General features: G+C 39.2%; 2 protein-coding genes across 3 annotated transcripts in view; one reads left to right on the top strand and one right to left on the bottom strand.

Moving 5' to 3' along the window:
- The first annotated feature begins 1,288 nt into the window (after positions 1-1,288).
- bfsp1 (beaded filament structural protein 1) lies at positions 1,289-10,965 on the top strand. 2 transcript variants are annotated; one of them, XM_085182221.1, is made up of 8 exons: positions 1,289-1,849; positions 2,723-2,783; positions 3,242-3,337; positions 5,014-5,106; positions 6,623-6,730; positions 7,955-8,175; positions 9,117-9,208; positions 9,411-10,965. In XM_085182221.1, the coding sequence occupies exons 1-8, from the start codon at positions 1,485-1,487 to the stop codon at positions 10,406-10,408; spliced, it is 2,034 nt and encodes a 677-aa protein (XP_085038347.1). In that variant the 5' UTR covers positions 1,289-1,484; the 3' UTR covers positions 10,409-10,965. The 2 variants fall into 2 exon arrangements, with proteins under 2 accessions (XP_085038347.1, XP_085038346.1); XM_085182220.1 differs by having other exon boundaries at positions 6,617-6,730.
- A 1,166-nt stretch (positions 10,966-12,131) lies between these two features.
- The window catches only part of pcsk2 (proprotein convertase subtilisin/kexin type 2), a 29,552-nt gene continuing 26,984 nt past the window's right edge, over positions 12,132-14,699 (bottom strand). Inside the window, exon 12 of the mRNA XM_085182222.1 lies at positions 12,132-13,221. Coding sequence (XP_085038348.1) covers positions 12,732-13,221 — 490 coding nt within the window. The 3' untranslated portion in view covers positions 12,132-12,731. The remainder of the gene's footprint in view (positions 13,222-14,699) is intronic.

Here is a 14,699-nt window from a genome sequence, read left to right as displayed (position 1 = left end):
TGCTGTAACCAAGACGAGTTTCCTTAACCTTTGGCTACTTGCTAAAGTGAAGCCATTTCTCTATTTTAGACACTTTGAAAGAGCTATCCGTGGCTTCATTTCATCTCCTCGACTACTGTAATAGTCTTCACTCTGAAGTTAGTCTGTCATCAATTAGCCATCTGCAGCTGGTCCAAAACACTGCAGCATGATTACTAATTGGCACATGCAAGCGAGGCCACATTTCCCCATACTGGCATCATTACACCTGCTGCCAGTTAGTTTTAGAATTAATTTTAAGATTTTATTATTTGTTTTTAAGGCGTTGCACGGGTTAGCACCCTCATACCTTTCTGATCTTTTAAATTGGTACACTCCAATGTAGCTTGCCATCACCAATGTATGAATGTGTGTGTGAACGGGTGAATGACTGAATGTAGTGTAGCGCTTTGGGGTCCTTAGGGACTAAGTAAAGTGCTATACAAATACAGGCCATTTACTCCTGCAAGATCACTGAGGTCTGTGGATCAATTGCTCCTGCCTGTCCCAAGGTCCAGATTTAAGCACAGAGGAGATCGGGCCTTTGCTGTGACTGCTCCTAAATTGTGGAACAAACTGCCCCTTCACATTAGGACCTCACCAACATTGGACACTTTTAAATCCTGTCTGAAAACCCACTTTTACTCCATGACTTTTAAATCAGAATAAGTTTGTATTACTTTTATTTATCTTACTTCTTACTCAAATCTTTTAATTTTATGATTCTTTTTCTTAACTTTTATCATGTCTCTGTATGTTTTTATTTCTTTTGATTATCTTAATTGTACAGCACCTTGGTCAACATTTGTTGTTTTAAATGTGCTATATAAATAAATTTGACTTTGACTTTGAACAATTGACTATACTGGATATCTCTGTATCTACTCACATGGCTGCTGCAATTGCGTGAATGTTAATACATTTGCTGTCCAATACCTTTGAGGTTATAAACAAAAACAGAATCAATACCAACTTGTAAATATAAACAAAAGCAGAATGAGTATCAACAAGTAGCCACTTTTGGCAGGAATTGTTCTCCACACCTCCCACAAACTGCACTACATGAAATTTCTCCTGTGTCCTGTGGTGTGCCAATATCCAGGCTGCCAGGGATCTAGAAAGCAGCTGACTAAGAACCAAAACAATGGTGTGTGACATCCCAGTGCTTTCGTGGGCTGGCCATTTGTGTTTTCTTTGTGGTTTTGCTTTGTCATCAACAGTATTGCTTTTCTACTTTCTGCCACAAAGGCAACAATAATCTCTGGAAGCCCCCAGGATCAAAGCATGCATGGCAACAGCCAGAGGGTGGTTTGGGGGGCTATTTCGCCATCAGCCACTACTGTGCAGCGCTCAGTCTAGCATGAGACAGCCAAGGGTGAGCAACCAAGTTTTCACACATTAAAGGTGCTAAGGTGGACCAAGCACTCCGGGAATACCACCAGCCCACGGGAGAAAAGCGTGCCATCATGTTTAAGACAAGCTACCGGCATGAGGTGCACAAGGAAAAGTATGAGCGCTCAGATATCTTTGAGGACGATGCTGAAGAATCTGCAGGTATCTCAGCCATCCAGGGCTGGGAGAGCCTCCAGGAGCTCAACAGCCGTTTTGCCCGGTACATCAACAGGGCAAGAGTCTTAGAGCAGCGCAATGCCGTGTTCCGCAAGCAGCTGGAGACACTGCAGCGAATGGAAGAGGCCAGCGGCTTGGAGGAAGCCTTCACAGAGCAGATTGAAGTCAACAGGCAGCGCATTCGAGAGCTGTTCTCCGACCATGCCAAGCTGCAGCGGGAGCTGAAGGATGCTTGCCGCATGCTGGATGAATATACCAACAAGTAAGGGAGTGGGTAGTAGCTGGTGTTTTATGTGTGTAACGAGTCAAACTTCTTCCTCAGATATGGAGTAATGAGAAAAATGTTGTTACTATAGAAATGTCATTAAAATGCTAATGAACCCAATACTAACATGACGATGACAATTGTTGAAGCGTGGCATTTTTAAAAAAGCCTTCAAATGATCCTATTCTATAATCAAGAATCAGAATACGGCAGTCAGGAAAATGTGGTATAAATGGTTTAAATCATATGTGCTGTACTGTGTCACTAGTAATTATAAAACACAATGTTAGACATTAAATTGCGATAACGCTGTGAACTGTATAAAGGAATCAGTTTATATACTTTTATATACTTTTTTCTTTTACCCATAACAAAAAAGCAACACAAGCAAACATCCATCCACCCATTTTCTAATGCTTATCCACTCCAGGGTCATAAGGAAAAGTCTCAAATGTTTGTGAAGTGAAGCCCGAAGTATATCCATGGCTCCAGTATACTATTAGGAAAAACAGAGAGAGAGAGATATTTCTTTTGTAAATAGGGTGAATCAGTTGATTAATTGGAACTGTCTAGAAAGGCCTTGTAATCATTTATCTGCAGGCAGTCTTGCTGCATTATTGATCAGTTAAGAATAACATTGACCAGCTTTGGTTGAATTAGCAGATAAAGGCAGGTGGATTTCAGCATGTATAATCGGGATTTTTTTACTCTGACACATTACAAATACAACAGAGTTTGTTCAGCTATCCCTTCTCGCTGTGAGCTTACCATGTCAGCAGGGCATTATATATAAATAATGTGGTGGTATATAGTGTAATCACTGCACTCTGGCTTTATATGAACACATAAATGAGTTTTTTTGTCATTCAGATACAGAAATGAATGTGATTATCAGGAGCAGCTTCGAGGCACACTGGAACAGTTAAACAAGGTAATATCTATAGTTAAAGCTATGTTTGTTTAAGCACCCCTACAAACAGACATTTATGACTGCATTTCAGTAAATGTGCACTGTTACTCTCTAACATTTAAGTGTGGAGCATGTGTAAGTAAAAATATAAAAAGCTTCGCTCATGATATTTTGGAAAAATTAAAGTTTGCCTTTTTTCCAATGCATTCTTTTGTATTTTAAAAAACTGAAGAAAAGCAGAACCACAATGAAAAGATATTTCATCTGAAAAATATATATATATCAGTATAAAGGATCAGATATAATTCATTTAGATTGAAAATACCAGAGCACTACCACTATGACACTTTGTGGGACAGTAGAGAATTTTCTTCATTGTTATTTGAATGCAGTCTGCCACTGATGTTTTTGTTAAAGAAAAAAAAATAACATTGTGGCGCTCAGTTATTTTTTCCTCTCTTGGGTCTCTTTACCTGCAGGAGGCTGACAGCGCTCTGCTGAGAAACCTGGAGTACCAGATTCAGTCTCAGTTCCTGCAGGATGACATCAGTTCCACAAGAGACAGACACAAGAAGGTCAGTACTCTAATGGGAAATGATCAAAGTTAACCTCAACCAAAAAAAGGAAATTACTTATTGAGCTTTGCTAACTACTAATCCTCTTAACATCTTATTTAATCATACATAAAGTATTCTCAGCACAGAAGGCATTAAGAGCTCACTGAGATCTGACTTCTATTCTGGCAGTGAATAGTATTAACAGCCAACTTAGCGACATAGCAACGAAGCATGTTTGCCTAAGTCATTAGAGATTACTATATCCTATTTCATATTTATCTCCTTTTTTTTAATATACATGGCAATATCTTTTCTAGACAGATCTTGATTGAATACTATGATTGCTACTTGAAAGATTTACAGCGCACCAGATTCTCCTGAGGCTAAATGTAGTCTGCAAAAGCACTACTTTATTAAACATTACTAGAATAACATGGACTTTTTTCTGCATATTTACACGAGATTATCATTACCTAACTCATGTTTAGGGTTCATAATTAGCAATGCTAATACTTTAGTTGCTATCAGCAGATATTATACTGCTGAAAAAAAGAAAACGTAGAAAAAAGGCAAAGTCATTGTTGTGCTTTGTGCATTAAGTTTCCTTCAAAACTCATTTGCAGTAACAAATTATGCTAATTTAAAGGGAAAATAAGCAAATGCTGTAATGACGTGGATTAGAGGTTTCTAATCTGCTCTGCTTGTTTATGCCATGTGTCTTTAAAACATCAAACAATGGTTAAAACTCTATAAAACACAAATTTTTTATCAACTACAAACAAAGAGCACTCATATAATAACCCCCTTTCAGTGTTTAATTACGCCCTGGCATCTTGAAATTGTTTTTTGACAACATAAATAAGCTCAAGAGAGTTTTTTTGGTCTCGATTTATTGCCTATTCCCCACTCAGTCCTGTTCCTTTTGACCAGCCAGCCCACCTCAGGCTGCAACTCTTTGTTGTGACTCAAATCCTTGAAATTATTGCCAGTGGATATATTATGATGTTCCTGGGGATTTGTGAATTTACTGTCGGTGATGTGAGCGCGGAAAGTATTGCTCAGAAAATGCTCATCATATGACTGGAAAGCACATAGAAAAAATAAAAATAGACCCTCTTTTGTGATGTAGCAATAGCTAGAAGGTCCAAAACAATGGCTGCAAAAACACTGAAATAAAACAAGACAGCATACTTTGCACAGAATTTCATGCCTAAGCATTTTCTCTCCTTTTTACTTTCACCCAGCAGCGTGTTTGGTAATGAATTAATACATGACTCTGCAATACTGAGATCATGAGCAGATCAATGGGCACTACTGTCAGTGTATTATGTCGGAAATAATAGAGTCCTCTCACATGAATATTGGGCTTGTGGTCTCGAGCTTTGAAGTATCCTTGTGGAAAGACTCTGAGCTCAGCCTATTACAAAAGGATTTGGACAGAAAGTCTCGGCCATGCTCGAAGTAAATGTTGTTCCATTTATAAATACATTTCAGCTAAATGAAAGCCTTTTATCAAATATTTCATTTTCAGCTGATTTTCAATAGATTGTGATAAAGAAAGGAGAAAGGTTTGTTAGCTGAAGATTTTAGTCTACAAAGTGGAAGAGTTACAGATTAATTATTTTTATTTTACTTTTACTTTTGCAGAGTTTTCTTACTAAAACTTTCCTTTTATATTGTCTTTCTCTCCATAGAACCTCGCAGAGATCCAAACCTATGTAAACATTTTAAAGCAAATCAACCAGACGCTCCCCCTTGTTCCCAATGTGTCAGTTGGCATCTCCGAGGTGAGGTCACTAATGCTGTCATTGTGTGTGTGTGTGTGTGAGTGTGCATGGCCCTCCCTGGGGGAGAAGATGGTGTTTGCATGTGTGCCAGCCCCGGCTACGTGTCTGGGGTTGATGAGGTTACTGGCTTCTCTGTCCAATTGGTTGCCTGGGACTGCATCTGTGTTTTTGTATACGTGTGTGAGTGCATGTGCAGAAAGCACAGGAGAGAGACAGTCACAGTGCCATCCAGACACATTGACAGGCCTGCAGTATGAGAGTGTCAGGGCACATAATGAAGCAAATGCTGTGAAGAACGGCTGTGCATGCTAATTTTCTAGTAGCGGCGCCACAGTGACAAGCGTTTGTGTGGCAAATTGGAGATTTATTTATATAAACATTTCTCAGAGGCATGTTGACTCTAAATGCAGAAATTGTTTAATTGGTTGGATTAAGTCTCTGCGGGTACTAACAAAGAGCCACAACTCTTGGCTCTGCTGTGCTGAGCTGACATCCAGTGGAAAATAAAGTGTAAGCAAGTGGGCATGACCTGTGCATGTGTGGCAGTTCCAGATGTTTCCACAAAGGACAAAGGAGGACAGTGATTGCTGATGAAAATGGAAACTGTGTGGCCTTTTGAATCGACAGACCACTTTGAATTGATATAATTTTGTTGCACATGTACAATGACAATTTATCCTACACTCTAATATTTATTGGTAGCAGTAATTAATTTAAAGTACATGTGAAGTGTTTTGTATGTTTCTTGGTTTCTTTTTAGTTGTTTTGAATGGAAAAAAATGAAATAAACTTATTTCTCTAAACCTTTAAGCTATATAATAACAACTAAGCTATTTCAGTCTTATAAATGGATGCCTTTTGAAGGACAGAGAAGCACACCAGCTTGTGACTTCAGTGATGCAGATGTGACTGTCTCTATCTTTGAGGCAAGATTTAAAAAAACCATTCTGGGCACATTGTGAGCCAAGCTGATCTCTGTATACTGTATTTGACTCACTGACCTGCCAGCAGTTTGAATGCCTTGCCATGAATGTAATGTGAGTAATTATGAACATTTATCGAATCCCAATTTATCTTTATTTCTACTTGCAGCCTTTAGTTTAAGATGACCTAAAAAGTGTAAATTTCAGAAACGTCCTCTTAGTTTAACCTTTTATTCTACAGCAGAACAGCCGTACGTATTAGAGATTGTCAGAGTAGTACAGACTTTTACTGCAGTAGCTGATGATACGTTTCAAGTATGGATTGGAAAAAAATTTACAAATGTTAATAATGTCACTTTCAACAACAACAGCAGAAAAGCCAATAAGTATTGAAAATTACAAACTGTTAAGATCTAAAAGGAATGCATTTCAAATTAACATAAAAAGCCACAAAATTCATTAAACATTCCTTACTTTGGGAAGAGAGACCTTATTGCTGGCTAAGTATGTGTGGTATTACCTTCATGTTGTAGAGACGCACTGCATTTGTCTGCATGTGTTCATTGATTTGTGCTCCATGTGTGAAGGAGCAGGAGAAGCTGCTGGCCCAAAAAAAAGTACCAGTGCTACAGAGTCAGCTGGAGGAATACAAGAGTGCCCTCTGCCAGCTGCAGGCCCAGAAACAGCGACTACAGACTGAGGTGGGTCACCATGACAACAGGAGGTTTCACCTTAATTACATCATGTTTTTTCTTTTTTCTTTTCTTTCCTTTGCTCTTTTTTTTACTGCCAAGCTGATATTTATAGAAGCACACAAAAGGATTTCTCAAAGAAGCCAAGAGTGTTTTTATTAGAGGAAAACTATATTCCACAAAGACCAGTCCAAACTCCCAGTGGCTGCTGTAACTAAGCTCACTTTTAGCGTTAACTGATGATTCATTTGGTCTAATTCTGCAAACATTATTCAGTTACAAAATACACATCTGAAAGACTACAATATCACACTGCTCATTATTTGATTTTTCTCAGACCAAAATTCCAAAATCAGTATTTATTCTGATATCTTTGCACATTTGAAAAGCTGCATTTTGTGTGCTTTTGTTCAAGATGACTCAAATATGCTGTGTATGTATTTCCTTGTCTAATTAATCAATCCTTTCCATTCTAATGCATAGAGTGGGCTGTTATACAATTTATTTACAACAGTTTACATTTTTCAGTATATATATATATCAATCCGCTGTTCTATAAATTGTATTTCAGTCTTTTTTTTTCTACACTTGGATCTGTAAGATATCCATATCAGTGGACATCCTTAGATATACATACAACTCTCGCTCTAAGTGCAAAATCCTGGACTGAGAGATAAGGATCCTTTAAAGCTATTCTAGTAAAATTCAAAAGTTGAAACACGAAGCTCGAGATGGAGGTTACAGGTTCCCTTTAAATAGGTTTTCACCTAACAGCGTCATTATGTCACAGCAAAAGATGCTGCAAATGTACCACTAGGTGTCAGCAACGGCCCTGCTGTGGAAGATTAATAAGCTAAAAGGTAGAGTTTTGTCAAAGTAGTGTGTCCTTTCATGAAAGAGAGAAAGAGAAACACAGCAGTGCTTTATTTCAATAGCACAGATAACTCAAAAATAAATATATTGTCTGCACTGATTTCAAAGCACATGTTCTTTCATCTGGCTGCGTTGCTTTTGATATAAAACCTCTGCTATATGCACAAATAACGATCTTCAGTCAGCTTTCGTTATGCACTTTACATACCTGTCTATTTGATCCTGCAGGTATAATAAAGATGCAGTGGCATTTAGTTCATTCGCAATATTTCTTAGACACATTGCATTACCGCTAATAACGTGAATTTCTCCTTGAAATCACCCTTGTCTATTCTTCTCTGCCTCTTTCTATTCTATCAGTCTACAATGTTGGAGCAAGCCATCAAAAACACACAGGAGAGCTATGACGATGAGATCCAAATGTACAATGAGAAAATCGAATCTCTGCGGAAAGAGATTGAGGAAACTGAGAGGTCCTTGGAGAAGTACACCAACGAATGTCGCCACCTGGCAATGTATCAGACATCCCTTGAGAATGAGCTGGAGAGGTACAAGAGGATCATTGAGAATGAAGATAACAGGTAGGCTAACACCACTTTGCTTCTATTACACCTAAAGACACACTCGCGCACACCTGAATGAGAACATTAGTTGCTCACTTCACTGAGTGATCACTAACAGGAATGTCACATACTGCTGGCGCCCAGTAAATCTGATACAGAGCAATAAATTCATTTAAACGAACAAATTAAAAAGGTTTAATCACACAGTCAGCGTGAGCATAGTCTTGCAGCAGCTAAAATAAATGAAATTTTAAATATTAAAAATAAATTTAAAAAATAAATTAAGTTTCTGAGATCAGCATAGATTCAGGCAGTGCACACTTCTGTAAATATTATCTCTCTTAAGACCCTACAATAATAGAGAGAAACAATCAGAGAGCGCTCTATGAGAAAGCCTTTGGCAATGGAGCTATTTTTTATTAACAGGCTGAGAAGTGATGGGAAAAAGAAAAGAAAAAATAGAACACGTTCAAAACAACACAAATTTGATGTACCTCTTGCAAAACATCCTTTTAATTGTGTGTAAAATCTTCAAAATTTAAAACATTAATACTGTCATGGGTAATTTGTAATTGGGCAAGTATTTTTATGTATCACCTTTGTGGCTTTTTTGACACTTAAAGCCAAAACTGCCAGCGTAACTTCCAGGATCACTTTCTTGAAAGACCTTTGGTCACCTGGCCTAAGGCGTCTAAGGAGGTTAGATTTGCTCCTTATGACACTGAGTAGGTTTATTTTCTCTGTGCAATCCACCAACAGATGGCACCGTGTGACAACAAATGTGTCCTTCCCTACCAGCTCAAGGATTTTTGTTTTCATGTAAGATTGCCTATATTTAGGTCATTTTATGTGTTATGTCTTATTTCATATTTTGAATCATATGAATGATCAGGTTCCCCTGCGCAGGAAAACTGTTCAGAACATCACTGTGTAACAATTTACTGCTCCCTTTCCTGTAGGTTGAATTCAGCAATAATTGGCACTCCCATTACCCTGCTTACCCCTAATTACCGCTACACTCCCAGATCTACTGCATCAAGCAGAGGGAGAGGTAAGATCACCAACATAAAACATAAAACAGCTAGTTTCAGTCGCAGTCGTTATAGTTGAGACACCAACACGAGTCCTTAAAGATTATGTCTAATAAAAGCAATGTCCTTATAATATTTAGAATTTACAAAGATTTAATGGTGTATACATTTTTTAATTTTATTTATTTATATCTAGTTGACCTAAACCTCATTTGTGTCTAGATATCACACAGGCTATTCAGGAGATCACCAGTATCAAGCCACGACAGAAGATAATGGTTAAGAAGGGCCTGAAGAAGAAGGATCTGACCCCAAAAGATGTGATGGACTGTGGCCAGGAGGAAGAAAACGGAGCCAGTGGAGAGGGTCCAAATGAAGAAACGAAGGGGGTCAAGTCTGAGGAGGTGCAAGAGGAGGGGGTGAAGAGAGAAGAGCAGAGACCTGCTCTCAGTGGAGTGTCTCCACAGGATGTTCCAGATGGAGCTCAGATTAGCAAAGCCTTTGACACTCTCTGTAACATTGTCAGAGAAAGAATGAGGAAATACAAGAAGCCTGAACCAATCGCTGATTTCTACACCAAGGGTCGTTATGTGCTTGTCACCGGTGACGCAAGCTACCTAGATCCCTGCTTCTACACCTCCACACCATCAGCTGGCCACATCTTTGTTACTATCAGAGATGGAATGATGGCTCCCTATGAACCTTATGGGCGTGACACACCATCCCCTCCACCTCCTCAACCCATGGTAGATCCTAGGCCTCTCAGTCCAACCGTGCCCACCTCTGGAGGAGAAGGAAAGGAGGATAAAAAGGGTGGAATACAAAAGGATAACGGAGAAAAAGGTAAAAACAACAATAGAGAGCCTCAACCTCACTCAAAGGAGCCAAGACCAGTATCTCCACCCTCTGGCCCAAGCTCTGGCCCCAAAGATCCCACCCCAGGTGCTAAACATCCCAAGAAAACTAGGGATGACAACGGCCCAAGCGGGCCCACTCCAAAGCCTGCACCTCGTGGTGCCAGCACCAGCTCCAGTTCAAGTTCCAGCACTAGCACCAGCACCAGCTCGACTAGCTTTACTCCAGATGCCATGACTTACGAGAAGCTGGAGGTTGTGGAGTCCGTGGAAAAGTTCTCCAATGGCCGCAAGATGAAAGGTTATGAGGAAACCTCCGTGGTGGTGGAGACCATGATTGAGAAGTCCAGCAAGAAGAAACACTGAAACCATGTCACCTGACATAAAGGGTCAGAAAACCAGGACCCTACATGAGACAGGTCCGCTAGATGGAAGATAATATTGATACACTCGGACTTCATAACCACCACTGTTTCTAAAACTACTGTTTTAACTCTAATGTTCTTGTCTCTTAGGGAGACCATCCACACATAAAGAGCAACTAGACATTCCTGCTTTGATAAACATTGCTCTTCCATTTGCTTGCAGTCTCTGGTCTTGCGTCCAGAATATGTTTTGCTGGTTCCATAAGTACTGCTGTTGTTGTTCGAGATATTCACCCATACTCATGCTGAGTCCTTTACTGTCTGAAAACTTGGAACAATGAAAAAAACAAAGCGCCACCTATAAAAAGAGAGAAAAAAACCCAAAAAATTGAAAACAAAAAGCTGGGCCACCCTTTTTGAACTATGTCTTAGAACTCTGACCTTCCCCTTTTTAGCTCAATTGTTCAATTGGATGCCACTGCCTGCCCTCAGCACAATTTTGCTGTGTATTAATTTGCTTTGATATATTTAATAATAAAAAAAAGACCCAAACATCAATTGATACATTGTTGTGTTTGCCTTCACATAACCAACATGTAGCAAGCACCTTATACGTTCTATTAATATATGATAAAAGTCTTTTTTTACTGGACATTGTAGGTGCCTTTGAACATTTATAAATGGCTCAGAAGGTCTTACTGCAAAGGCTGCAGCATCTGCAAAAAGAATAATAATAAGATTTTTTTTAATGTGACCTTACCTTGTTCATAATGTAAGACAATTGTAGAAGACAAACAAGATACAGAGTATGTAAAACACTTCAGAGAAGATTTCTAAGACGTATTTGAACAGATTAGTCTGAAATCTCACTTTATAAAAATGTATATATTACTTGGATTACTGCTATTAATTGTGCTAACTTATTTGAGTAAGATTGAATAATGGCTGAGATAATTAAAAGTCTTCATGCTAGTAATGGTCTTTTTCCACATTCTCTCCTCATAAATGAACACTGATTTAAATTTCTGCCCAATAGAGGAAGTGGAAGTAAGCTGTAAAAGCAATTTACTGACATTAGATTTTAAGAGCAACAGTTGCTTACTTACATAGCGAACTGCACACTGAAATTAGCACAGGCATTAGCATTCATTTTGGATTATGAGGCAGCCTGATGAATGCATATCTGACATTCACATTGCTTTTAGTTCGGGTTGCATCTGGGTAGCTAGTTCAGACAATTGCTAACTTTCTGCTCTTTGCTGCTGCTCGTTTTTCATTCTGAAAGAGTTTGTTTTGTGGGAAAGTAAGTGTTTTAGCTCTCTTTAGACGATTCTTATTTACATCCTAAAACATTTGTCCAGGAAGCACTTTATTTACTGAGTTAAGCCTCTTTGTTTTAAATATTTACAGTCAATAGGCTGTAAATAATTTATATGACAGTGATTTATTGGTGCTACATTTTGCTTCTATAAATAAAGGAAGTGTCTATAGTACCTAGGCAAGGAGCATTTTAGGGGGGTTATTCTGTTTATTGAACAGCACAATACAGAATGAAAAAAGCCTGGGAAAGATTAGACGATTTTACTTGTTGATGTGTTTTACAGTAGGGTGACTGCTATCCCACAGTGATCCTGCCTGTGCTCCAGTTTTAGTGGAGCCCATGCAGCATCATGTAACCGAGAATGGCTGGTTTTCTACATGCATTCACTGCCTTTGGCGGCGTATTTCAAATCACTCAAGTGCTTTAATAAACAGCTGAATAGATTTATTATAGTCCATCAAAGATTATGAAATATGAACTGATGACTACAGGCTGCAAAATGAATTACACATTCTTTCCATGTTTATCTAAACAGTGCATGTCACAAAAATATAAACAGAAAGAAATAGCACTGCTCTGTTTGCAAGATATTAAACTTTAAGTAGAATGGCACAGAAAATCATTTACAGTCACAAACTGTACAACATTTGGCAGAAGAGAGGTGTAGGGCAGTTAAAGCAAGAGCATGAAAGAGTGGCTTGCGTTTGCTTTATGTACAGTTCTGTAGAGTGTAAAAACCCAAGTGATATAGTTTGTTTTCTCTCTATAGAATAGATTATTGAAGGTTACACTTTTATCATGACTGGATTACAAGAAACATTCATTGAAGGGGCTAATTTTAACATCTGATAACAAAAAGCAGAGACAGGAGAGGAATGGAGGTAGACCAAAGGGAGGATAACAAGGGACTTAGGAGAACTTAAGAGATGCAGAGAAATTTTAGAGAAAGACAGAGCGAGACTGCAGAAGGAAGATAGGTGATAGGTGACATGCAGATGGGATTCTAGTTGTTTTTACTGAGCAAACTCTTCAGACTTCTCTCTACAGCCTCATCCAGCTCCTCCTCCAGCTCCTCCTTTTTGGACATGGCCAGTTTGGACTGATAATCACGTACTATCTGGTCTATATAAGGGGCACTTTGTGTTCCGTGCAGCATGAGAGTCCACTCCTTCAGGACCCCTCGCTGTGGCTCGTCACCCTGAAAGCCCACCTCAAGGACCCAGGTCCCACGGGGGTCCTCTCCCCAGGTATGCGTGGTCATGAAGGGCCACTTGTCAAAGCCCACCTTGGAGTCATCATCACGGGGCCTTCGGCTCAACAGTATGGATTTTGTGCCCATTGGTGAGGTCATGTTGATGTTGAGGTCACCACGGCGGCTGGCATTGACAGTGACTACAGCCTGAACATGCTCCAGGTAGCGGACAAAGTTGTCCTTTCCCTGACAGGCTTCAGTGGTTATGGCCAGCACCAGCTTGTTACCAGACTGGATTTTACTGGGGAAGAAGAATCAGATTGGAGAAATGAAAACTACATGTTAGAGAAACATAGCAAAGTAACATAATAGCTATAAAAGAGAATAATGAAACAAGACCATGTAGTATGTGTAGTAAGTATTATATGGCACTGGACAATGGCACTGGGAATCCCTGAATGTAATCATGAGAGAACAGGTGAAAGAACCGTTACCTTTTACCTGCTCTTATTTTAATGTTCCAGTAAATACAGCACCTGACCTATTTTTTCAATAGAACCAGCCAACCCTGACAAAAAAAGGAAGCACCTTTTTTTCTTGTTCCCTCATTGCACAAAAGCATTCATGACTGTCATGTCTGATTAATTTACTCTGTACTTTTTTTGTTGCAGTGAGAATAATATGCTATTTGGTCAACACTAAAAGACCACATACTTGATATTCTAGAAGTAACCAGTTTGCAATGAGTCTAAAGCTTGTTTTCCAAAATTTAGAGCACAGATGTCTTCTGTTCTTCTTACTCAGTAATTTCACATGTGTTCCCTATTTGTTAAATTGACTGGTAGTTGCATAGCACCTTTTTACTACAAGTCTCACACAGTGTGTTTATTCTAATAGAATAAATTATTGCATATGATCAAAATTTCTAATGATTTCTAGGCTCATCATGAGATTTGCTGTTTGCTATGATAGCTGGTTTCTCAAGTGTTGCCGCTTTTTGGTTGGTAAGACATACTTTTATATCTCCCTGGGTGATGGGAAGAAAGAGTGGGAACACAGCAGGGTAGGGGTGGTGGCCAAAGGCTGTGAAGAGGCTTAATAACATTATTAGAGGCTAAGGCCACATCACAGCAGTGGGAAATGGGCCTGGTTTAGGGGGTGAAGAGAGGGAAGCAGAGAAGAAACACAGAAACTGAGAGAGAGAGACGCATGGAACAGCATTCAGTTTGAAAAATGATTAATAGAGCGCTATGCAGAGCACAGCGAGGTGAGTGCAGTGGTGAGCTGATGAAGTAAATTGCTATTCCCAGAAAAACAGAACAGTTCGTAGCGCAGTACTGCACAACAAGTTACACCCTGTGATAAGAAATTTGACATAGCCAAATATAAGAGCTTTGTTTTTCTCCATCAACATTAGAAGTGTTATATGTAAAAAGCCCATACTGTAAAGAAGAAACACTTCTTTAAAAACATGTAGTTAATGTCTGGATGTACTACAACAGCTTTTCTTGGCATCATTTTTAAAAGCATTATTCTTGGGGAGTTCACTCGTGATTTATTTTTTTTATTACAGCGTGTGCATATGAACCTAAAAAGGGGGATCTTGTGTGCAGCAGCTGCATTGTGCCTATCAGTTAACATGCAAGAGTAATTACAGCAGTCAGCCATGGAGCAGGGACAGAGATGCCTCTGAAGGGCAGGACCAGTGGAGATTAAAAACAAACCTGCCACACAGCGTGGCACTGTGTGCCAGCTCCACTGATAATGAGAAGTTCTCCT

Source organism: Neolamprologus multifasciatus, chromosome 13 (genome assembly GCF_963576455.1).
Source record: "Neolamprologus multifasciatus chromosome 13, fNeoMul1.2, whole genome shotgun sequence".
NCBI lineage: Eukaryota > Metazoa > Chordata > Actinopteri > Cichliformes > Cichlidae > Neolamprologus > Neolamprologus multifasciatus.
This window is presented reverse-complemented; position numbering and strand designations above follow the sequence as displayed.